Source organism: Notamacropus eugenii, chromosome 6 (assembly GCF_028372415.1).
Source record: "Notamacropus eugenii isolate mMacEug1 chromosome 6, mMacEug1.pri_v2, whole genome shotgun sequence".
In the NCBI taxonomy this organism is placed as follows: Eukaryota; Metazoa; Chordata; class Mammalia; order Diprotodontia; family Macropodidae; genus Notamacropus; species Notamacropus eugenii.
This window is the reverse complement of record NC_092877.1, coordinates 337,462,387-337,489,063: the sequence shown is the minus strand read 5'-3', so window position 1 is coordinate 337,489,063 and position 26,677 is coordinate 337,462,387. Positions and strand designations below refer to the sequence as shown.

At 38.8% G+C, this 26,677-nt stretch overlaps 1 protein-coding gene across 10 annotated transcripts in view; it reads right to left on the bottom strand.

Annotated features, from left to right (window-relative positions):
* Positions 1–1,063: 1,063 nt before the first annotated feature.
* Positions 1,064–26,677, bottom strand: part of AGTR1 (angiotensin II receptor type 1) — a 53,120-nt gene continuing 27,506 nt past the window's right edge. For 6 of the 10 annotated variants that reach the window (XR_011969034.1, XM_072618245.1, XM_072618238.1 and 3 more), the window contains one exon: positions 1,064–3,943. Coding sequence is in view for 9 of the 10 variants with exons in the window: in XM_072618245.1 (XP_072474346.1) it covers positions 2,824–3,894 (1,071 nt within the window). In the remaining variant the exon portion in view is untranslated. Of the gene's footprint in view, positions 3,944–22,970; positions 23,916–25,740; positions 25,857–26,677 lie in introns of those variants that run through there. The other 4 variants (XM_072618239.1, XM_072618240.1, XM_072618241.1 and 1 more) reach the window with 3 other exon arrangements.

Sequence of the window (26,677 nt, the reverse complement as noted above, 5' to 3'; positions counted from 1 at the left end):
CAATAACATTTCCCCCAGAGGGGAAGGAGGAAAAAGCACAAAACATACCTTTTCATAAACTCCAGTACTCTAATTCCTTGGCAATAGCACCCTATTTTATAATCAATTATGAATAAAAAGTTTTTCACAAAAATAGGAATTACATCTATGATTTCACTGGTAAGAGGAAATCTTAGGCAAGAAAATTCCCTCCAAGAATGTAGGCTGGAAACTTTTCTGCAATTTCTAGTCTTAAAGGGCTTTCTAGAGTACAAAGAAATTAAGTGATTTGCTCTTTTATAGACCCACTATGTGTCAGAGGCAGGGTTTGAAGCCAAGTCTTCCTGATTCTGGCAAGTCACTTAGTCACTATCTGTCTTGGTTTCTCAACTGTAAAATGGGGATAATAAAGGCATCCATTTCACAGAGTTGATATGAGGATGAAATGAGATAGTATTTGTAGGCACTTAGCACAGAGCTTTGCACATAGTAGACACCTTCCCTTGTTCTTCCATTCCAAATCCAGCTTTCTTATCACAGTACTGTGTTGTCTTATGCTCATTAAACTACCTATAAAAGGTATAGATTCTGAGACTTTATGTGCAGATATTCCCCTGTATAAAAGTCCCTTAGTAGTTTTTCATAGTAAGATGCTAAATAAGTTATTTTATGGTCTTTAAGAGGCCTCAGATGCTAAAGAATGAAGGCCAGATCTATTCCCACATAAAATACACTTACTTTCCACCTCACCCCGTTGTCCAAAATCAATAAGGCTATTTTTAGTCTGACCTGCCTTCAGAAAAATGATGAAATACTCCAAATGAGGTGTGCTAACGACAGGAACTACATTTTAAACAGTCTACCATGATCTGTATGACTCTGTGGTAAATGACATGCCAGAAGGTACTAAAGATTAGAAATTTCTTAGACTGATACACATTAAAGTAGCAGTGTGAACAAAAATGGGAAATGTCGTCCACTGATCCCATATGATTTAATACTGATGCATTTGGATTCTAAGATGGCATTAGGTTGATCAGTCGGTGATGGCTGATCCCGGTTGAAAGAAAATATGGCAGCACAATTGAGTTATTGAAAATGTTTTTTATTAAAGAAATAAAAGGATATGTTCCAATATTTGGTCACAAAATGCTGATTTTTTTAGAACAAAAATAAAGAAACAACCTGAATACAGATAAATTGACCATTTGAACACTAGAAGATGGTTTTAAGTGTTACATGAAAACTAGAATATCCAGGAAGATATATGTTAGCGCTCTTATTTTCCAGTGTAAATAACCAGTTACTGTCTAAAGCTTTTCAATGGTGGTATATGCTTGTGTGTATAAGTGCATATATGTTTATACGCATTCACATGAAAGCATATATATGGCAGTTGCCAAGTTACCAATAAGCTGTATTAATATGGATATAATTAAGTGTAAATTATGTACATACTTATTCACAGTTGTGTTTAACTCCAAAGATAAATATATTAAAATAATAAAGATAACATACATGAAAATAAAATTGTTCCATTTTATCATAGTTATAGCTTTGTCATATTTTTAACTAAATAACAGCAAACAGTAAGTATGCAGACAGAACACCTACGTTTTGAAAGGGACGTGGGATTTGTGTCCGAAGGGACGGATTTCGCATTTTTATATTCAGATATAAGAGAAAACAAGTATTACAAGGGAACCCACTCACTTTCTGTTCAGGACCAGAGTAATACTTTAATACACATGAGTGGTTTGCCTTTTATATATGAACACTGTACCACAGTTTTACACAAAGATGTAGTTTAGCTAAAATTTCATTGGCAATGACAAATCTTCAAGCCACACCAACTGAGCTTTACAAAAGATTTCTGAGTCTTGAAAAGAAAATTTGGCGTTCTACTTACAAATCAACCCTAGATGCTATTTAACCCAAACAGGAACCCAAATACCTCACATTGGAAATTTAGTTTGGCAATATAACTCTACTCTCTTCTCCTGCTTGGGTCTTTTGAAGCCTCACAGCTTATTCCAAGTCTCATTTGCATTCTTTGGGGAGTAGTATAGTTGAGTGAGAGAGAGAGAGAGAGAGAGAGAGAGAGAGAGAGAGAGAGAGAGAGAGAGAGGGCAGGGCTTGTGACACAGGAACAAGTCACTTCTAAGTGCTCCCAAGGGACTCTCAAATAAACTGTTACAGACCAGCTGCTCATCTACACTGGTAGAACTAAAAGTTCCCCATAATAACAAAAGCAGTGGGGAGGAGACCCCAAGAGTATATAAGAAAAGGAGACAAAGCAGAATCTTCCTTCACCACCACAATTTTGAAAAGTCAATGTGTGGCAGACTCATATTTTGATATCTTTCTACAATACCCAGTCTTCTACCCACTGGAAAGTGGCATTGAGTTTGACTTGAGAAGATTTACGTTTCATTGGGTCAAAGATTTAGAGATGGATATACAACTTATATCTTGTCCAACTACCTCATTTTTTGGACAAAGGACCAGAGGCTCAGAAAGGTCAAATGATTTTCCCAGGGTCATGCGGCTAGTAAGTAACTAAAGCAGGATTAGAATCCAAGGTCTTTTTAATGCCAAGTCCAGTATTCTATCCTCCATGCCATGCTGTCTCTCAAGTTTCTTTCTGTTTGTTGCAGAAGAAATGAAGAATTTTGTTCAGAGATTTAGAAAGGCTGTTCACATTCAATCAACATGATGCGTGGTTTTATTGGAGTTGGGAAAACTGCCAATGTTCAATAAAGATGAAGGATCCAAGGATCTAAACCCTTGCCATTTTTTAAAATTTTACTCATATGATTACTCCAGAACCATGATTCAAACTTATCACTCAACCTCAAAACATGCAACGGACTTTTTAGCAGATAAGCTTAAGTTATCTGATGTCCGATAGGAAAGAGAACTCATTTTTGTCGTTTGAGATCTGAAACTGGGTGGTATGTATTTTAGGAGCTGAAGAAAATATTTTTTAAACTTCTTTCCCAAAAAGCCATAAAAGAGGGGATTCAGGCAGTTGTTGAAATATGCGATGCAGATGGTTATGGGCATTGCTGTGTCCACGATATCTATGGTTTTGCAGTCTTTTATGATGCCCAGTTGAATCAGGACATCCAGAAATGTGAAGATTTGGTGTGGAATCCAGGAAAAGAAAAAGAAGAGGACTATTGCCATGATGATCCTGAAAATATCGTCATTTCTTGGCCTGTTTTTCTGAATCTCATAAGCTTTTTTCAGGGTCTTCCAAATCAGAGTATAGCTTGTCAGAATCACGAGAAAAGGAATCAAGAAGCCCAAAATGTTTTTACTCAGACCCAGCCCCACCAGGAGGGTGGAGTTGTGGCTTTTGTAATAAAAAGCACAGACTGTGATATTTGTGTTCTCGATGAAAAAAACGTTGCGGTGAATGACAACTGGCAGGCTGGCCAAGCCGGCAAGCAGCCAAATCACGATGCATGTCACCTTGGCCATGAGCATGGTGCGCCGAAGGCGGGACTTCATCGGATGCACGATAGCCAGGTAGCGGTCGATGCTCAGGGAGGTTAGAAGAAATACACTGGCATAGAGATTAAAACTGATGCCGGCAGACGCAATCTTACACAAGCAGTTTCCAAAAGGCCAGCGGTATTCCATGGCAGTGTAGACAGCCCAGAGGGGCAGGGTCATTAAGAAGCACAAGTCAGCCAGAGCCAAATTCATTAGGAAAACACTGGCTACTGTCTTCAGTTTCATGTAGAAGTAAATGACAATCACCACCAAGCTATTGCCAAAGATTCCCACAACAAAGATGATGCTGTATAAGGTAGGAACCATAATGAAGATATAGCTATGTCTTCCCGATTTGGGGCAGTCATCTTGGATTCTTTTAATAGTCTCTTGGGTGGAAGAATTTAGATTCATTTTGATCTTCTGGGTGGGAGATCAGTTTCAGGTGCTATGCCAGCTTCATCTTGAGAAAAAGAAAAGAAAAGAAATTAATGACTAAGATTTTACTTTTACTTAACCCTTTTCAGATGAGGAAACTGAGGCACAGGATGAGTTAAGTGAACTGTTCATAGTTACCAGAAGAATTATTTGAACTCACATGTTCCTTAACTCAAGAGCAACACTCTTTCTTCTATATATACACCACAGTGCCTCCTGATGGCTAAGAGGCAGCACTAATTTAGTGAATACAGAGCTGGCCTTAGGATCATGGATTCATATCTCTTCTCTGACATTCACCAGTTGTGTGACTCAGGGGCAAATCCCTTGACCTCTATGTACCTGAGGCAATTCCCTATGGCTTGTCTACTAACTCACATTTGCAGCTCATTCTTCATCCCATTACTAAGAAAGCACAGGAACCAAATCTGCATCGTATGAATGGAAATTATGAGTTGCTATAAAGTTTTTTTACATAAATGACTTTTCAGTAAAATGTCATTTCTTTCTAGAAGAAAACAAATCAGTTTCAGAAGGGGAAAAAAGTCTAGTGGAAGTGAGATGTCATGGAAACAGATCAAGCTATGCTGCTTCTTTGAACTTTCTTCACTGGTACATTATTAGCGTCCTGGGTGATGGTCACATTGGATACACAGTCCCTTCTCCTGACAGTGTTGAACATGTTCATTGAAAAGTGTCACAGATGGTCAATGGCATCAGAACAAACAGTTCTCAAATAGCTAACACTTGACAAAAATACAAGAAGACTGTTCCATATAACTAACAGTAAGGGGAATACACATCAAAACAACAGGGTTTCAGCTGATGCCCAGCAAATTTAGCAAAAACGGTGCTTGAAGGACTGCAGAAAGACAGGAATTGGTCTAGCCATTGTGGAAAGAAATTTGGGATTGTGGGTGTGTGTGTTTGTGTGTGTATATATCTATTAAAGCAACTAAAATTCCGATACTCACTGTTGGCTGTATACCCTAAGGAAGCTAACGAATAAAGTCTCATATACTCTAAAAATGTTCATATTGCCACTTTAGTGTACTCACAGGATTGCCATGAGGATGAAATGAGAAACTATATGTAAAACACTAGGCAAACCTTAAAATTCTATGTAAATGTTCAGTATTACTATTACTACTACTACTACTACTACTACTACTACTACCATTACTACTACCACAATTACTACCACTATCACTACCACTACTACTTCTACTACCACTACCACTAGTACTGGTCCACTACCACTACCACCACTACTACTACTACTACTACTTCTACTACTACTACTACTACTACTACTACTACTACTACTACTACTACTACTACTACTATTAGTGGCAGCAAGGAACAAAAAACGTGGTATAAAAAAATGAATGTATGATTATGGGAAAAAACATGATGCCAAAAAATCAGCATGGTATTGTGGAAAACGTTGACTCCGAAATCAGAAGACCTAAGTTGGAGTCCCAGCTCTGCTACATTCTACTTTTGTGAACCTAGTCAAGTCATCATTTCTCTAGTTTCCTTGTTTTTAATTTGAAAAGACAAAGAGATTAGGTTAGATGACCCTCTGGATTCCTTCCAGTCTAGACCCATGATCCTGCGATCTCTAGAGTCCTCTCTAGTTCCAAATCAGGATCTGTTCTGTGAAGTTTGGATTCAGTCAAAGGGCTACACTTGAGGACCTAGAGGTATAGATTCCTCACCCCTGGCTCTACTGCATAGAGAAGCAAATGTACTCGTGTACGCTGTCTGGACAGGAGTTCCATTTTATTCTTACTAAATCTTTTCTGGTTCTGCTTCCCCATTACTCTCAGTCCAAAGCCTTGTACAAATCAAACTTTGTTTCTCTTAGATGTGCTCAGATTTGGTAATATACTTGTATGTATATATATGCATATACATACATACATATATATATATATATATAGATAGATATACATATTTTTTTTTTTGAGGCAAGGAAAGGGAGAGTGAAGAAATATGGGAGAGATTAGAATTACACATCTATGACAGAGCATTGGTTTTTATATATGCAGCAGTAGGGTCATGAATTGAGGAGACTAATTTGTGTGTGGAATTAACCTTGTCATTTCTAGTCACACCTCACTGTTTACATTGATTCAATTACTTCACTACACTGTTTTCACTTGTAGTTTAAACAGATCATCACTTTGAAAATAAAATCAAGTCAATGTTGAATGTTTACTGTGTGTCCAGCTCTCTGCTAAAGCTAGGGAGATACCACTATGCTTAAAATAATCCCTTATGATATGTAGTGTTGTGAAATGGATGGAGTGCCAACCTTGGTGTCAGGATGGTTCATCTTCCTGAGTTCAAATCTGGTCTCAGACATTTACTAGTTGTGTGACCCTTGGCAAGTCATTTAACCCTGTTTGCTTCATCTGTAAAATGAGCTGAAGGAAATGGCAAACTGCTCTAATATCTTTGCCAAGAAAACCCCAGATGGGTTTGTGAAGAGTTAGACACTGTTGAAATGATTGAACAAGTGGTGAATGGAGAATTGGACTTGGAATCAAGACAACCTGGGTTTAAATCTTGCCACTGCAACATGCTGGCTTTGTGACTTTGGGCAAGTCACTCAACCTCTCAGGGTCCCAGACGGTTATAGAAGACTAGATATGTTACAAAGGAGATGTGGACAGGCATCAACAGAAGATTCCTTTGTGGGAAACTCCCTGCACCAATGATATCACAGATCTGGACCCATGATTGCATCTAGAGAGTTGCCAGAGATCTGCTTACTTCTCATTGACTCAAATCCCCATATGGGGCTTGGGGTTAGGTTGGTGGTATAGATAGGAAATGAGGAAGAACAAGCAGATAATTAATAATAATTGAGTGAAAGACTAAAGAATCCTACAGGAGAATGTATTGGTATTATCTAAGTACCATGCCCCTAGTTATAGGGATTAAATGACCATCTGGTAAAGGTTCACAGGGCAAAGCCCCAAATCTCTGAAATATCAAGAGGGTCCAGATGGGGTGGAGGTGGAAACACGATCTTAGATTGGGGAGTAAAGTTCCAAATGGGGGAGGGTGGGAATTCTCACAGAGAAAATTTAGGAGAGCAATAAGAGGGATTCCTCACCCTATCCATCAAATGCTAGTCCTCTGATCAATGCAAGACAGCAGAGTAGTGTTAATTCAAAAGAACCTGGATTTGAATCCCAGTTTGGTCACTATCTGTGTGATCTTGGGCAAATCTCTTGACTTTCTGGGCTTTGGCTATAAATGATCTCTAAACTTTCTTTCAACTCTAAGTCCCTGATCCCATTGGGGAGCCCAACCAGGTCTGTCTGTAGTCTCCTGAGAATAGATGCCACCAGTGCTATCTTGTTTTTTCTTTCAGTTATACATAGCCATGTGTTCACATTTTTTTTTAAATTTCGGATGGACCTCCATTCATATTTTTGAATAAATGAGGTTTTTAAATGCATCGAATAAAATACAAAGGATTGCAGAGGAAACTAGTAATACTAAAATAGAGTTATCAAAATATTTTTTAAGAAAACAAGTTCATGGACCTCAGGTTAAGAATTCATATAGACAACCAAGCATCACTATATGGGCAGGCTCTTTTTCAGCATGGTTTTGTGGACCTCCATAGCTTTACAACAGCTTCTATCTCTCCAGACAAGGAAAGAGATCAAAATCTGTGGCTTTTTATTTTGCAACCTGCCCCCCCACTCAGATTCTTCAATTATTATTTTTAAACATACTATTCACCTGTCAGAATGACCACCTGTGACAAATAAGCAATACATAAAACCAGTTCTAAAATTGTAGTGCACACATTCTTCTGCAGGATTTTTTAGTCTTTCACTCAATTATTATTAATTATCTGCTTTTCCTCCCCCTTTTCCCATCTATACCACCAACCTGTTGCAACTAAATGATTAAAAAAAACTATTACTATTCTGTCTCTTCAAAGTATTTGGGGAAAAAGTGATTCTAAGCAGCTGAATAAATTTGTGATTTATCAGGTGAGAACTGTCAACCTGCTGCAAACATGCTGGAGTGACTTTTAGTGATGCAATTTTTCCTTACGAGCTTATCTTGCATTCTTCTAAGGTTTCCTAGAATTTGAAAAAGTACACAAAATACACAGAAGACGTTCTCATTAAAAAAAGATTTTTTTCCTCTAGACTTTTGATTAGAATATTAATGCCTTCTTTAGCTTATAGGCAAGTTAAAGCCAATTTAATTAAATTGTTCATTATAAGCTCCTTTTTAATGAGTTTGCCATCCAAAGGGAAAAAAAACTATCCCACATTTCTTATAATAATAAATAGGAAACTTAAAAAGTCCAAGTAATTATATTTAGGAAAAATTGGCTATCAATCTTGCTTTTCTTTACGTAATCCCAGAACAAACGTACCACATTGGTAAGGGATTTGTCTTTGAGTTTGATTCTTTATATGGTCCATTGAAAAACCATATAGAGCAATAAATGTGATGAAGAATAAAACAAAATTCATCAATGAGAATATAAGCTTCTTGAGGGCATGGACGAGTCCATCTTTGGGGCTGATATTGACTAGCTTTAAGTTGCTAGGCTCCAGGTGCTCGTTGTGCATCATGGACATTGTCCTCCAAGCCCTTTCCTCTTTCTAGTTCCCCTTTAGGCTTCGTGAAAGCAGGGACTTGTTGAAGATACGTTTCTCACTTATCACAGTGCCTGGCAAATAATAAAGGCTTAAAGCATTCTAATTATGAAGAGAAAATTATCGCATGGAGGGGATTTTGAGAGATATCTAAGAGTCGTCCTGTCTTTTTACAGAGGGAAAGTGAATGACACAAACCAGCCTGCATGACTTCTTGCAGTCATTCACGCCCCATCGATTCCATGCAATCTTGATTCAATAGGCAGTGTGGTCCAGCGGATATAGTGCTGGCTTTAGAATAAAGGAGTCCACCTCCAGTACTTACTTGCTATATGGAAGCTAATGAATCAGTTTGGGCTTCACTTTCCTTGGCTGTAAAATGGGGGCAAAGCTCTCTGTAGTACCTCCATCATGGAGTTGTCATGAGGTTCAAATATGATGAGGAAGAAAGATGTCATGGCTGAGAGGAAAAAATTCTGTTTTTGGAGGGGAGAGGGAGAAGGTCTGAGTCTGAATCCTGTACAGGCAACTTGACACTTCTGGGACTCATTTATAGAATAATGAAGTTGGAATAAATAACTTCAGAGGTCTCTTCTAAGTCTGTGATCCCATTGTGCAAATTTTAATAGCATCACACAGATGTCAGTTACTATCATTAGTTCCATGAAGAAAATCCAATATCAGCAGCTGTGACTGAGTGAGAACAATGACTTATGGTCTCAACCTTTGAGCATGTCCTCTAAGAATGAAGGACAAACACAACAACCACAACAACATCCTCCACTGGGCTTGTTGTCTTAGCTCCGCTTACACTTGGTATACTTGGTTGGGAGGGAGGTGAAGAGAGAGGGAGTATTTTTCTAGGCTCTCTGTTCTACAGTCCCCAAACTACCTTTGGCCATGACCCAAGAGATGTCAAATAGAAGAGCTCATGAGAAAAAGCTTTCCCATGAGCAATTTTACTCAAGCCTTATTTTTCTTCAGCTTTAGAGTTATGCTGATGAATTTCAGTGAGAAGTCAACACCAAATTTCAGCTTCTTAGGGATTATATCAAGACTGGAATATCTAATTAAATGGAGTACAAAACTTTTGTCAATGACTACAATTAAATTCCTCTCAATTCCAGTAACTCCTACTTATTGTAAATTATAGTTTAAGCATCTCAATTGTTATGGATGCCTCCTCTCCTCCCCCAACCCCTACACCCACATGAGATTTCCTCCCTCCTCTCATTCTCTTTACTCCTCCAAACTCTCAGTTATTTTTGTCACCATTTTTTCTTTTCCTCAAAAGGATGTCTGTATTGGGGGCAAGGAAGGCAGAATGAATCTAGTAAGACTCAACTATATCTTTAAAGTCTTGGTTTGAGTGTGAAATGTTTGCTAAAATGGCATGTGTGTGTGTGTGTGTGTGTGTGTGTGTGTGTGTGTGTGTGTGCAATGGCAAGAATAAGGCTAGGAATGAGAATCTAGGACATCCTCTTGCAAGAAATATATCAGTTGAACTAAAAGAAATTGATAGAAAAGAGATCTTTGACCTGTTAGATCCCCAAATACTTCATTGTCTCTCCTTGAAGTGCCCACACTAGTGCCCACACTATGGTAGCATTCAGAACATTCAGCATTTTTGTCAGCCTAAGAGCACCATCCCAGTGATTAATCTGACACTCAGGGCCTCCTTTACAGCTTGGATGGATTCTTGGACTTGAAGGCCAATGAAAGAGATATAGTCTTGGGACACTAGCTGTTCTCTTTTCTTTGGAAGCACAACATCCTAAAATATTTAGGGGAAATCACTAAGAAATACCACCTGCTTGGAGGTTCAGTTTGGAACTTGTTCACCTATTTCCAGATTTTCCAGTAAGGGATGTATAAGGGAAGTTTATGAAGCATGCACTTGTTAATTACCTAATATACAGCATTAAACAATTTTGATAATTTTATTATGGTTTGATGAGGTCTTTGATAAGATTGTATTTGTGCTTATGTTTATCTTTTCTTTGGATCAGGAAGGCTTTTTCATTTGTAAAGTGAGGGGCTCAGTGTTTAGTCCACATGTTGGTTCCAATTCCTTTTGCATTCTAACACCAAGAGGACACTCTTTGGCATGGTGCTGTTATAAATGGGCAGTGGGGCAGAAATGAAGATACCTGGGTTTCCTACCTGAGACCTCTTCCCATAGAAAAAGGACAGCAAACTGGCATGCTGTCTAAACACAATATGGAAAACTAGACTTTCTAAAGTGAAAAGTTTCAGGCTGTCATTTATCTTTAGAAATGAAATCATGAGGTCACAGGAATTAGATCTGAATGAGTCCTATTTTTCAGAGAAGAAAATGGAAGTCTTCAGATTTTAAGAGATTTTCCTGGGCTTTCACTGGTAGTAAGTTGCAGAGCCTTTATTCAAACCCAGGTCCTCTGAGATTCCAAATCCAAATCATTTCCATTATACTTTGCTCCTAAGATGAGAGGCCAGGGGAGCCTCCAAAAAAAAGTGCAGTAAAATGACTTTACTTCATATTTTACCCTAATTAATGGTTTTGAAGGCTAGAGAGAATTTTATTTTAGGGAAATGTGTTCTATAATGACCTTGCTTATAGGACTGTACTTATGACACTGATTATAGGATTTTACTAACCCTTGTAGGTCTGCAACACCACCCCCTAAAAAACAAAACAAAACAAAAACCAAGCAACTCAAATAGTGAGCCGATCATGTTCAGTCAGGATAACGCTTTTTCATTTTTTTCTAAATTCTTATGTATTTTGCACTAAATTCACTGTATAAATTGGGTCTTCGAGGCAGAAGAAATGATTGGCTGAGATTTAGTACACAGGGTCTATTTTCAAGAAGTAGATAAGGATAGACCACCTTATATGTCCACATTCTCCTTCAAATCAGAAATTATTAACTAATATGGGAACATTATCACCTGTCCCTACCTGTTCACTCAGTCACCTGCTCACAGGGTTGTTCTGGGGATAAAATGACGTTGGTAAAAGATGTTGTGACCAAAAACCGTAAAGCATTAAAATCAAAGTATGTACGGAAACAAGCCTAATTCTATGAAAGCTTGGAGGATATTTCCTTAATGAAAGAGCAGCTGTTTGCTAAATTGAAAGAAAATAATACAAACTCAATCTCATTGAGAAATAACATAAACTCAGTTGAGGAATTACATAATGGCATAATGCTAAAACCTTATAAGTTACACCTTCTGCCTTACATTGAGAAAGTTAGCTTCCGAGTGAAACTTTGAAGACATGGAGGGGGGGATGGCAAACCATCAGAGTTAGGCTGAATAAGCTGAAGTACATCCAATAAGACACAGACGCTCTAATTTTTATGTCAGGATGACATGGTAACCAAAGATAGATTTTGAGAATCAATTTTAAAGGATCCACTCTTCTTCCTTCCTAATTCATATTCAGAGCCAATGGTATAGACAGTAGTTTAAAGGGCATGGTTTCAAGATAGTGGGGAAGGTTTCTTCAGTCATCCAAAGAAGCACCTGCTCTAGATTCTCAATGGTGCACAAATTCCATTAATGGTGACAAAGACTTTCCAAAAATGAAGTAAAACCTTCACACTAGTCAAATGATCTCTGGGAAAAGTCACTCCAGAACTCTAATGCATCTGCTAACTCAACCATTTGGGTAGGGCTGTAACTATTACAGGGTAATTAAGGCTTTTTGCCCCAAGGGTAAAAATTTCTGGTTACAGCTTTGTAATTGAATGTCTCCTTCAAGAATGCAGACCCAAATCCATCCATGCTTGCCCATCTTATGTGACTTAGGTCTATACGCTCCCATTAACTCATCACCCAATGTGAAGGACCTTCTGCTCAATGCTCTTGACAGTACATGGATACCAGTGCAGCACTTGACATGTTGCTCATTCTCACCATGAGTTCACTGATTTTTTTTCTGATGATATCCTATTATTCTTTTGATGTAACACTGAGTTGAATTCACATAAAAACGACCTATGTCACATAATCTCTGAGAATGGTTTTTGACTTTTTAGGCGATGGAGGAGGAATCATGATGTTGGTTGTGATAAGGAAGGAGAATGGAACCCCAAAGGAATGGAGAAGATGGTACAACAGGAGAAAGAAAGTGGTGGCAGTATCCCCTTAAATCCTTAAAACATAAATTACAAGTGACAATGATACTAAGCCATTGATTATAATGAAGGTTCAGCCCCTTCTTTACACTATGATTTGCCACTCCATTCATTTCCTAAGTTGGACTTGTGCTCTTTCTAATTAAACTATGCGCACTAAGAGGCATGGATGCTGGGCCCACAAAAAGGTAAACAACACTTTGCCAACTGAAAAACAAGACGAGATACTGAGGACTGCTGCTTCCTGTGCAAACTTCATTAGCGATAAATGAGCTACCAGATGTCACACATCAGATTTGAAATTAAAATATATTCCTCGTATTGGTCTTCTGTTGGAGCAGGATAAAATTAAATCTAGCAGAGACCATTTCAAGGCAGCTGCCTATCAGAGCATCCCATTCACTTCCCTTTCTGGTAGTAGGATCCTCTATTTTTCTGCCTGAATATAAAAGGAGAGGAATTCCCCTCTTGCTCAAAGTGGCAATGAATGCTTTTTGTACAGTGAAGCAATGCATTTCTCAAACAGCAACAAATCCTTGAGGACAAGCAAGGAATGTTTTTGAACATTCTGTTCTCTTCCTTCCTCCTGGTTTTTTCCCCCTACTTCATAGCTATTTCCCCTTTTCCCATTGCTCTCACACTCACTGAGCCACACACACACACACACACACACACACACACACACACACACACACACTTTTTTTACTGGTAGTAACAGAGCTGTTAAAACCCACAGCTGTCTCTGTTTACCTCCACTCTTTCTGTACTATTCAGTAATCAATTTCTTCCCCTTCTTCCATATAAGTTTCATTTCCCTTTTCTATGAGTTACTGAGCTAACTCTGTTCCTGTCCTCAAAGTAACATGCTCACCTTCTTAAAGCAGACACAAGGAAGGGATAAGGGGACCATGCTCTAGAATATTGGATAGAATTTTCCTCCAACCGGCCAAAATGTCAAATGATAAAGTCTGCCGAGATGGTTTATCTAATACACTCCAGTATTATAAACAAGTATTTTGGCACAAAGTGCTCTGCAACTCTTTCCAGTTTCAAATTCTCCACCAGAAGAAGAGGGGGAAACTTAGAGGGCTGCTAGGAGCAATGGGGCTTGTCTTGTGTTGTTTTTTTTTCTTCCTCACTTATATACCTGTTCTTGCCGTTTCTACACTGTGTATTGTGGTTTTCAGAAAACCCTATTAGGCAAGTGGTAATTTACTAAACTATTCAGGAAATGAAATGTCTTATTTTCTAAATATATATACATATAAGAAACATATATGCATATATGTATATACATGTGTATATATATATATGTATATATATATTATATTTAGTCTGGAAAGTGGGAGGTTGGATGGGAATGATAGCGCCTTGAAAGCAGAGTTTACCTTTAACCTCTTTTTGTTTCTCTGTTGTTTAGCACAGTGTCTGACATGTAGTATATGTGTCATAAATGTTCATTGATTTGAATTATTGAATTGAATAGAAAATATTTGAAGGGCTTTTATGTTAGAGACTTATTCTGCTTGGCCTAAGAAGGCATAGTCTGGAGTACAGACGGGTGCTGGGAAATTGTGGAGGGGCAAAATTAGGATCAATTTCCTAACAATTTGAAATGTCCCCAACTAGAGTAGAACGAGTCACCTTGGGAATTGGATTCTTCAGTGGAGGTCTTTAGACAGACGTTGGATGGCAACCTATTGGATTTGTTCCAGTAGGAGTTCCTTTTGGGTATAGCTTGAATTAGATAACCCTGAGGTATATTTCAGCTCTCAGAACCTTTCACCAATTGGGTATTTCATGGCACTATATATAGGGTTTAGAGCTATAAGGAGTTTTAGAAATTACGTAGCTCATTTGTCCTATTACACAGATGTGGAAGATAAGACCTGGGCAGGTTAAGTGACTGATAGGCTTGGTGGAAGACAGACATTTGAAGAATGAATGAGCTCCACATTTTGTATCAAAACCCCTGATGTTACTCCTTACATCTATGTGACCTGAGGCAAGTCACCCCCTTTTCTGTGACACAGTTTACTTATCTGTAAAACGAAGGGACTAAACTCAATAATCTCTGAACATCAGGATCTAACTCTTTTCCTCTACGCTTCAGAATCCTCATCTCCTTATCTCAAATCCAATATGTCCTTCGGAGGCCCAGCCCCTTTGGAACTCTCCCTTGACTGTGCAGGGTTGTGATGGAGCCAGCTCCTACAGATCATAGTTAAATTATCAGTGTGAGCATTTACCCCTTAGAAATGGGCAAATGCTACAAATGAAGGCTAGATTTAGTTTTGTTGTTTGTTTAGACTGCATGAAGTGATGGAGGAAATGTTAAAATGAAGATTAAAATTAAGTTAATTTTAAATTGAAATTTAAAAAAGATTAAACTTAAGAAAAGTGTGTTGTGGGCTCATTTTTCTGAGAACTGATTATTAAACATTTACCAGCATGCCATTAATTCTAAGCCATCTTTATCCTCTTTCTTCTCTGAACCAATGTATTTATTCACTATAATATTATATAGGGAATTTATTATATTGTGTATAATATACACATGTATAATACATGTTATATTATGTAGGAAAAACTATCGCATCTGGAGTCAGAGGTCCTAGTTCCCATTTCTGACTTGGTCACTTACTACGCATGTAGTCTCAGTTACCTGACCTGTGTAATAGAGGAGGATGGCGGTGGGGCTGGACAAGACATCTCTAACGTCTCTTTTCAGCCCTACGATCTATGGTCTAACCCACTGAGGTTGGCCTTGCTGATGATACAGACGCCCAGCTCTAGCCACAGAAGAGTCTGTGAAAATTTTATGATTATTTTTTGGCCTTCACAAGAGGTCTTTATTCTGTGTTTCTCAATGCACTAAATAAAAATGCTGCTTAAATGCTGTCTAGTGGAAACACAAGAATGGAAACTGAGACTGAATTAAACCAGCTGGGACATGACAGGAGTAACCAAGAGATCTGGGAACAGAATATAAGACTTCCAATTCCCCAGCTCCCTTCCTCCCGTAATTGCTTATTCTACCCAACTGCTTCTCCAGCCCATGTTCTGGATATTTGGTATTTCTGAAGCTACTGCAGAATCACAGAATTAGACACACTTGAGAGAATCAGAGGCTCTAGACCTTAGGGCTCATCTAGTCCACTGACATTTGACAAATAAAGAAGCCAAGACCTAGAGTGGGTAAATAACTCAACTATTCTTCAGAGAGGAGTGGTAATGGATTGGCATTTCACAGCTAAAAAAAATGATTTGTTCAGACGGTTTTATGAAGTCATTCCAGACTTCTCTCAAGAATTTTTCAAAAGCCGACTAGGAAGTGTGGGAGACCAATGGATGTGTCCTGATTAAATGAGAACAAGTATGGAGGACTCCAACTAAGTCTCTTTGGCTTTTTCTGATACCTATACTACTCTGCAGAAAGTGTTTCTTATCTGTTGGACATTTTTGAGTATTATAACGCCAGGCACCCCATTGGTGGGGTAGATGGGCAGAAGTCCACTAAGGCTCTTCAGGGAATCCCCTCCTCTGATTACTTCAGTTTTTTAACCAATTACCCAGCATCAACAAAATAGCTACTCTGTACTGGGCACTATGCTAAGACAGAAGTCAAACTTCCAGGACCTCGCTGTCAGTGGCATTTTTATTCTACCAACGCAGATAACAACTCCTCTGGTGACTTAGAGTTTCTATGACCAAAATTTCATTAACCTGTGGCTTATCCAGGGATGAGCTTGGATCAGACTTTCCTAGGAAGATCTTAGTAATAGAGTTAGACTCACTGGATTAAATAGGAAACATTTTCCAGCATCAAGAAATATTCACAGGGACACAAATACAATCTGACTCTTCTAATACATTCCTCCCCACCAATAGTCCCTTTATCCCCTCAAACCTTCCCTTTGAATAAGCTGATTTAGCAGCTAGGTGGCACTGCAGTGGATATAACATCAGAACCGGAAACAAGAAGATTCATCTTCCTGAGTTCAAATCCAATGACACTTACAAGCTATATGACCCTGGTCAAGTCACTTAACTCTGTTTGCTTCAGTTTCCTCATCTATAAAATGAACCAGAGAAGGAAATGGCAAACCACTCAGGATGGCTGCCAAGAAAATCCCCAATGGGATCCTGAAGAGTCAGAGAAAATGACTCAACAACAACAGTTATGATCACAAGGCAGTACAGTACAGTGGGAAGAACACTGTGATGCTCTTGGGTCAGAAGACCTGGGTTCAAACCTCACTTCTGACATTAACTATCTATATAATTGAGGAAAGTCATTTAACATCTCAGGGCCTCAATTTGCTCATCTGAAAAAGAATTGCATTGAATTCGATGGTCTTTGAGGTTCCTTCTAGAACTATGAGTCTATGAAATTCACTTTCTAACACTCTGCACTCTTGCTGACAAGAATAATCTGAGTATTATTTTATGACTCTATAAAGGCTTAGAAGAGGAAAACTGAGCCCCACACTTCAATGCCTATTCTATTATAGCCAGATTTTTAAAGTTTATGTAAACTTTATCATATATAAAGTAGCTAAGTGGTACAATAGATAGAGTGCAAAAGTCAGGAAGATCTAAATTCAAATTTGACCTCAGACACTTACTAGCTGTGTGTCCTTGGGCAACTCACTTCACCATTTGCCTCAGTTTCCTCATCTTTAAAATGAGCTGGACAAGGCAATGACAAACTACTCCAGTATCTTTGCCAAGAAAATGCCAAATGAGATCATGGAGAATCGGACATGACTAAAATGACTGACAAACACCTATAGTTATCTGAGGAGCCTCCCATTCACAGAATAAATCTCTTTTCACAAAAGCTATTTTTCAGTGGTTGCTATAATGGAACATATCACTGGATGGCCTATATCCATTTCTATAAGCAGATATCCTTTACATATATAAGCTTTCCCCAATTATGGCCTTCGTTGGAGCTGGGGAGTTCCATTCTCATCATGTCCTGGGTTGACAGTGGCTGCATTGGCCACAGAGTCAAGGGACAAGAGTTTGGGGATGTGGTGGGAAAGATGATTTGGGCCAAGTAGTGAAGACCTGTCCATGATCACACAACTGTTGAGTGGCAGAAAAGGAGGAACTCTTTTTCCTAAGTCCAAGTCCAGGGCTCATTCCACTCTACTGTCCTGTTTGCATATACTCCCCAATACCCAGACATCCAGCCAGATCCTTCTTCAACCTCCACATTCAAAAGAACCAATGAAGGAGAAGAGAGATTCTTGGAACTCTGGAAGGTAAGCATGCTTTCTGTCTCTCTGTCTTTATTATCCTATGGTATAAAGGTTGGAAGGTCTATTCCTTATTTAGGTTTCCATTTTTTTTCTAACATATGGAGTGCATTTTCAAAAATAGAAATCAATTTATATGAAATGTCTAGGTTCCCAGGTCAGTTCAAAAAAGGCTTATTTAACCCCCACACAAAATAGTTGGCATTTAAGAGGATGTAGTATGGTATGTTAGCAAGAGTGCAGGCCTTGGGGTTGGGAAGACCTGATTTCAAATCTATCCACTGATCCTTTTTTGCTGTTGTTTAGTTATTTCAGTCACATGCAGCTCTTCATGGCCCCAGTTTTGGAGTTTTCTTGGCAGAGACACTGGAGTGGTTTGCCATTTTCTTCTCCAGCTCATTTTACAGATGAAGAAACTGAGGCAAACAGGGTTAAGTGACTTTCCCAGGGTCACACAACTAGAAAGTGTCTGAGACTGGGTTTGAACGCAGGTCTTCCTGACTTGTTAATTTTGTAGTGTTGGCCATACCATTAACCTCTTAGTTCCGTGGTGACTCTTTAATAGTAGTATTAGTATTATTATTAGCAATAATACAAGGAGGAGGAGGAAGATAAGTAGAAGGAGCACTAGTAATAATGATGATGATAAGGATAATAAGAACTGCTATTTATAGAACACTTTAAGATTTGCAAAGCACTTTACCAATATCTCATTTGATCCTCACAAAAATCTCAGGAGGCAGTTATTCTCCCCATTTTACAAATGAGGAAACTGACGCAGACAAAGGTTAAGTGACCTGCCCAAAGTCACGTAACAAACAATTCTGAAGCAGGGTTGAACTCAGGTCTTCCTGATTCCAGGCCCCGTGCTACGTCATCCCCTAGATACCTCTTCTCTAAGAACACAAATTGTAGATGAAGAGATGATCTTCCTCATTAGATGGAGTTTTTGAGGTGGGAGTATTCTTAAAGGTTTATACTTAACAAACAAAAAACCAAAGAGGGATTAAGACAGATGATCTAGGTCTAGAGTCTATAAATAGAGGCGTACCTGGTCCTTCCCCCTACATCATGTTCTCTCTTCTCTAACTATTTTGTACAGCTCCTCAGTGCCTTCTTCTCAGTTGTACTGCATCTAAATGGGTTTATGATGACAACTCACGAGGTACACTTATACATGTCCTGAGAAAATATTCTCCATTTACAAGATTTTTTAAAGAATGAAATGTTTCTTTAAATAAGATTAGGAGCTAAAATGATGCAGTGAATGTAAGTAGAGCTGAGCTAAGACAACAGTATTTTTTGTTGTGATTGGTTCAGTCAAACCCCTTTATTTTGCAGAAGAGGAAACTGAGTCCCAGGGAAGTAAAATGATTTTCCCAAGGCCATACAGCCAATAAGTGGCAGGACTGGGGTTTGAATCCTGATTTTGGCACACAGGAGACATCAGGGGTAGGAAGGAAGTAGGGATTGTGCGGAACTTATGATTGTTGTTAATTTCATTTTTTTTTCAGTAATCAATAATAAAGTACCTATTGTGGAAGAGAAAGCAGATTAACTGAATGAGACTGGAAGGATGTTTGGGTACACATGGAGTTTTTCTGATTGAGTAAAGGAGTGCCTGCTTTGCATAGTGGAAGATTGTGTGTGTGTGTGTGTGTGTGTGTGTGTGTGTGTGTGTGTGAGAGAGAGAGAGAGAGAGAGAGACAGAGAGAGAGAGAGAGAGAGAGAGAGAGAGAGAGAGAGAGAGAGAGAGAGACAGAGACAGAGAGACAGAGAGACAGAGAGAGACAGAGACAGACAGAGACAGACAGAGACAGACAGAGAGACAGACAGACACAGACAGACACAGACAGAGAGACAGAGACAGAGAGATGTTTAGTATCAGAAAGACCCAAGTTCACATCTTGCTGTAGTCACTTCCTAGCTGTTCAACCCTGGGCTCGTCATTTAAACTGTCTCAGCCTTAGTTTCCTCTTCTGTAAAATGAGGAGGTTGGACTCACTGGTCTTCAAAGCTTTAAATCAATGAACCATTACTATACAGTCTTTTGGGTTCTAGTAAAATTTTCTGGGTAATAGAGCTGATTTATAGGAACAACTTCCCCTTCACGTTCCTTTACCGATGACAGGCATTTCTGTATCATAGAAAAAATACAGGGCTTTGAGTCAAGAGAATCCTGTTTGAATTTTGACTCTGATGCTAACTAATAGCATAGCTTCATACGACATGTATAAACCTCAGTTTCCTTTTCTGCAAAATGAAGGCAATACCTATAAATCCCTCTTTCACAGGACTGTTGTGAGGATGCATAGAAACAACACATGTACAGAACTTTGCAAACTTCAATGTGCAGTCATTAAAGAATCATTACTTCCACTTCAACAAACAAGCCAACAACCACCCGCACGTTTGGTCAGAAGTGTGGGTAGATGGGCTTTGCTTGCTGGGATTCTCATATGTGATACCTTGATTATGAAAAGTAGGATTCTGGGAAAGCACTCCTATCTGGGATTTAAAATTTTCCTTTCCTCTGAAGGGCTCAATGCTTCATCACTGGGTACAGAGTTTTAGTTTAGGGAAGAAAGTGGCAAAAGAAAATTGTGGCTTCCTGGACAAACCTAAAGTTATTTGGTAACTGCATTTGGGAGAAGGATTGGAATTGTTCCATTGGGAAATTGTAGCAGAGCAGGGGTCGTCCTACAAGAGAAGAGGACTGAATGGGAGCAGTGCTCTCCATGTCTACCTTGGGTTTGAGCGGGGGAATGCCAAGGTGAACCAGGAAATGGTGATGTTAGCTAGTGCTTTGTGAGGGCTCAGAGGTACATGGGACAGGATCTTCTCTAACATGAAGGCCCCAGTTTAGAAATCAGTTCCCATATCAAGGGGAGCTATGGAGGTGAAACAGTATGGAGTCTGAATTCTAATCTTTCCTTTGTGACCTATGTGACCTTGGACAAGTCATTCTTTGGGCCTTAATGTCTTATTTGTTAAACCAAATGATCTCTAATGGACCTTCCTTCCAGCTCAAAATCTAAGTCTGTAGGAGCCTGTGGAACTCCAGGCCTGATAAAGAAATTGTGTCTAAAGGAGAATAATAATATAAGATAATATAGCAATACATAGTAAAATGATAGCTAGTATTTGTACAGTGCTTTAAAGGTCTTCCTATATAGGGAGAAGTAAAATACCTCCTTTTTGAGGATTTTTAGGGAAGAAATCTCAATTACAGGGTCATTGATTTAGAAAGTGAAAGTGAATTTCTGGATTATTTAATCCAGAGGTGTCAAGCTCATATAGAAGTGGGGCCCACTAATCCTGAACCTCTAGGCTACATATTGACTTAGTTTTAAAATATAGTATTAGCTATGTTATTACTGTATTTGTACTGATTTTGCTAAGTTATTCCCCCTAGTCAATGAACTCCAATGTCTCCCTATTACCTCCAAGGGCAAATCTAGAATGGTCTTTGTGGCATTCAAGCCTATGTTCTAACCCACTCCCCGCTACCTTTCCAGTCTTCTTATACCTTCCTCCCTTATATTTACTCTTCAATCCAGTGACTTTGGTCTCCTGACTGTTCGAACAAACCCCTCCATCTCCCACTGCTGGAATACTCTCCCTCCTGTGCCCTGCTGGCTGACCTCTCTGACTTCCTTTAAGTCTCAACTAAAACTCCACCTGGGCCATCCCCAGTCATCATAATGAATATCAGGCCACTGGACCCAGATGGCTCTGGAGGAGAAAGTGAGGCTGGTGACCTTGCACAGCCCTCCCTCACTGAAAACAAAGTCATCATCTTGATGTCATGGTCCTCTTTGAGAATGAAGGACAAACACAACAACAACTGATTTTGTTAAATGTTTCCCAGTTACATTTTAGTCAGATCCATACCCACTTCACATTGTTGTGCTTCGCATTTTGGATGACACCTCTGACTATGCCAATCCCCTTATTTGATAGATGAGCTGGAGAGATGACTGAGGCCTAAAGATTGACCACATGGCCTACAGTGGAGCCCACTGGATTTAGAATCTGAAGACATAGGTTCTAATCTGGTTTCTCCTTCCTTTCACCACCAGACTTTACTGACAGTCTTTTGGGGCCTTCATTTCTCTCTATCTAAAATGAGTGAGGCTGGCTTAGATGGCTTCTGAGGTCAGTTGCTTGTCTGCTTTGTCTACTTGCTGGACCTTCCTTCTCCCTTAGAAGCAACTTTACCCTGAGAGCCTGTGGGTCCTTGCCTCATTTAATGAGAAGAACACTGGCCTCGGAGGAAAGAGAGTTAGGTTTGAATCCTGGGTATGCTGTGTAAACTGGAAAGACTTCTCTGGGCCTCACTTTCCTCATCTGTAAGAATAAAGGTCTCTTGAAGGCCACACAACAATAACAACTCACATTTATGTAGCTTTTTAAGGACTGCAAAGCTCTTGACAAATATCATCTCATTTTATCCCCCCAACAACCCTAGGAAGGAGTGCTATTATTTTCACTTTACAGAAACTGAGGCAGACAAGAGTCTTGCCTAGAATCCCACAGACAGTAACTGTCCGAGGCAGGGTTTGAACTCAGGTCTTTCTAAAGCCAGGCCCAGGACTCTGTCTTCTCCACCACCCACTGTCTGCCCCTAACGAATGATGTGCATTTATTATTGCTTCTTTCGGGCCAGCTAATGGCAGATACCTTGACCTTTAAAGTGATGCTTGAGCAAAATGCTCTGATTTCTCTTTGGCAAAGGAATACCTATATCCTTCCTAGAGCCACAGAAAGCACAGGGCTCCCCCTCATCAAAATGTGATTATTGTCAATGTATTGTATTTCCTTCCCACACAAATCTCATTTGTATTTGGAGGAAAGACATTCCACAACTATTTTAGCTAATTTTCAAGACATTCTTGAAGGATAAGCATAGCAACTAGATTTGTGATTTCATTGTCATGGGAACTTCCAGGGGAGGAAATTCCACTGATCAGCACAGGTTTCCATCCTCTCTACAACTTTTAGTCTTAGAAAATTACCTAGAGCTTGGTGGGGATAAATGATTTGCCTCCAAGGTGACATCGCCATTCTGTGTCAGGGATGGGACTGGGAAATTGACAAAAACACATTACAAACATTAATAGAGGAAGGTTGCCCATAGAAACAGTAGAATGGAAGCTGTTTAAGAAGATAATGAAATTAATCTTTATAAAAGAAAAAGGTAAAATTACACCTCTAGGTTGACACTCATTAAAGTTCCCACTTACTAGGCGGCATTTTGGGGGTGAGGGAGAGAAGCATAAAATCACAAGGCTCTGTATTTCTTTGAGATTGTGTGTTTACTTAGTCCATGTAGGCATGCACCAGTTAGACTAATTACTTGTACATCATTAAGTACCATGCATAATTAATTATTTCATTTAAATCATGCCTGAACAGAGATAGTGAAATACTGCCCCTCCTGGGTCATAAGGGTCAGTTGTGGACTCCTCTCTGGACACAACTTACCAAGTTGGATTTTTTTTAATAATATGAAGCCAAATCATCAAAGTCTGTAAGACTTTGTCTTTAAGACAACTCTATTAATATGCATTTAGACTCTGGTTTTCAAATTTTAAACCAACAGTAGGAATTTCTACAGCTAAATGAATTCTAATAGGTTTCTCTTGAAAAGTAAGTTTGAATATTTCCTAACTCAATCTGTTAATTATTATGTTCTCAACTCATGTTCTATTTATCTATATATGGATGTGAACAAACATATATATATGTATGTATGTATATAGTGTGTGTGTGTGTGTGTGTGCATGTGTGTTCTGTCTAATTTTTTACTGTAGGTCCGACTACTTTGGACCTTAACCAGGGGTGGGGAACCTGCAGCCTGGAGACCACATGTGGCCCTCTAGGACTTCAAGTGCTGTCCTTTGACAGAATCCAGACTTCACAGAACAAATTTCCTTAATAAATGGATTTGTTCAGTAAAACTTGGACTCAGTCAAAAGGCTGCACCCAAGGACACAGAAGGCCACACGTGGCCTCAGGGCTCCTATAACATATGCATAATATTTGGAACCCCCCCAAACCCCTCCCAACCAAAACAGATCATTATTTCCTTTTGAATAATCCTCAAATTGAGTAATGAGATTGATGACTCTACTGGGAAAATCTGCCTGTATTCTTGGGTAAGTCAAGTCACTGTTGTAAAAGGACGAGAAAGAGTGAGAAGCAATTAATGGAATTTTCTTCTCAATACATTTATTTTGGAAAAAAAATTCCTCTTTCAATGTAAAAGTTATTTCTTTTAAAAATCAGAAGCAGGGAATATATAGTTTTTTTCCTTTCAAATTATGTATTTCAACCACTAGAGGTCTGTATTACCTATTTTTACAGCATTCCCAGTCAACCAACTTCTTATTTGTGTCAACCCTGAAATTGAAAATCTAATTTGATGTTTTAAAAATTAAAAAAAAATCTCTTAATGCACAAAAGTATGGCACTCTTTAGGAAGTTGATGAGAATATGAAAAAGCTTCCTTGAGGAGGGAGGTTTGATTAGGTCTCCTCTCACTTCTAGTTTCTTTTATGACTGGGCATTTCTGTGTTCAAACTTTTATAACCTATAAATCAGTGGTCAGTCATGAAATAGATACCAGAAATTTACTTGTGGTTTCTTTTTGTTTTATTTTTGCTACAATAGACTATTTTCATCTTGAACTTTCCAAGGCAAATAAAAAATGTATTTGTGCATCGATAAATGTTTTATTTGAAATTGCAAGTGAAAAATACTGACGCCTACACATTGTAGTTTTTAGTGTGATTTAAAGCTTCTGTGCAATTTATTAATTATACAGAATTTTTTCCTTTAATGCTAACGAAAGAAAAAAACTGAAAGTTAATTTTAGTTAATTCTAGGTTTCCGTAATACAGACATTTATTTCACTCTTTAGCAGGGTTTTGTGTGTCTGTTTTGCTATTGTTGAGATGCTATAAATTTTTCTCTTCCAATTTATTTTAGATTGGATTAAAAATGATCCCCCTTAAAATCTTGCTTTTTAAAAGTCTGATGCAATTTTAGAGACTGAATACATCAGTCAAAGCTGGTTCTAGTCAAAACCAGGAAGGAGGCTAAGTTTAACATTATGGTTCCTCATTTGAATATGTCTCTTCTTCCCATAACTCTAGTACCTAATGCTTTCATTTCCCCTGCATCCCCCCATTAAGAAATCCCCTTTGTATTAGGGACACCACTGGAACAGCTCACTGGCTCCAGACAGGTTTTACCAGACTCTTTATATCACACCAAAATATCCACATCCTTTCCATTTTCCACCAGAATCTTATTCTCTAATAGCTTATCTAGTAAGCCTGGTTAATTTCATAAATTAATCTGCTTTAATGTTAGGTAATATTATGCTAGTCTCAGATATACTCCCTTGCCAGGGAAAACATGTGTATTTTATTCAAATGAACTTGTTCAAGGCATTACCGAAGCCCAAAGGAGTGTCATGATACACAGTTGGGTATAGGGAGGAGTGGTGGTCTTCAAAAGCAGTGCCTGTTCTATCAACTCATATAACAGAACCTTCTTTTAGATAATGAACATATATAATTGGGGGGGAGGATTAAAATAGTCAAATATTTAATAAAACATTTTAACCCAGTCAAATACATGTATATTTGGGGCTATGATTGGTTAGCTTTGAATGCCCTCTCTAGTTCAGTGGAGACCAGGATTCGAAGCCTTTTTTGATCTCTGATTTCCTTGCTTCTGAGTCTCACTGGCCTGAGAGAATTCAAGTAAAGATAGTACCCATTCCTCCTTCCTTGTATCAGCTACTTTCCTTCTGAGCACCAGGTAGATCTCCATGATGAGCCTTCTGTTTTCAACAGCCAGTCTCTCCCAAGTCTTCTGGTCGATGGTCAAGACTTGAAAAAAAAGTGAAACGAGTTCCACAATTGCTTTAATCTGCATTTCCCTAATTATTAGTGGTTTGGAGCATTTAAAAGAAATACAGTTATTTGTAGCTTTGAGTTCTTCCCTTGATAATTGTCTGTTTATCTCCTTTGACAAGATATATGGGGAAGGTAGTGAGAGAGCAAAATATTTGCTCATTGAAAACATGGAATTTACAATAAAGACAAAAAGTCTTTGATGAATGCTGGGGGAAGCTGGATCACTATCTGCTGGGTACGTTACAGTGAAGATTCCTTTAACCTAGTGGTTAAAGGGACTATTCAGCTCTCAGATTCTGTGATATTGCTTCCCCTCCTCCATTAACTTTTTTATCTTCAGGGTTGAAGAAGGAGGGAGTGGCAGAAGGCAAATGAGGAATATGAGAGGAGGAAGAGGGGAGAAGAGAGAGTTCATAGAAAATGGTCTTATTTTTTTCCTGTAAAATATGAGGCAAGATTCTTGAGAGGATGGGAAAAGAGGGAGACATGGGATGTTTAGGGAGGGATAAAAATGTAGGTAAGAGCCACAGTAGAGAGTGGGATAGTGAGTTGATAAGGATTGTTAAGACAGCTACATGGTGCTGTGGATAGAGTGACAGGCCTGGAGTCAGGAAGATTCACCTTTGTGAGTTCAAATATGGCCTCCCACACTTACGGGAACGGCAAGTTACTTAACCCTGTTTGCTTCATCTGTAAAATGAGCTGGAGAAGGAAATGGTAAACCACTCCAGTATCTTTGCCAAGAAAACCCCAAAGAGTCAGACAGGACTGAAAAACCACCAAAACAACAAGGA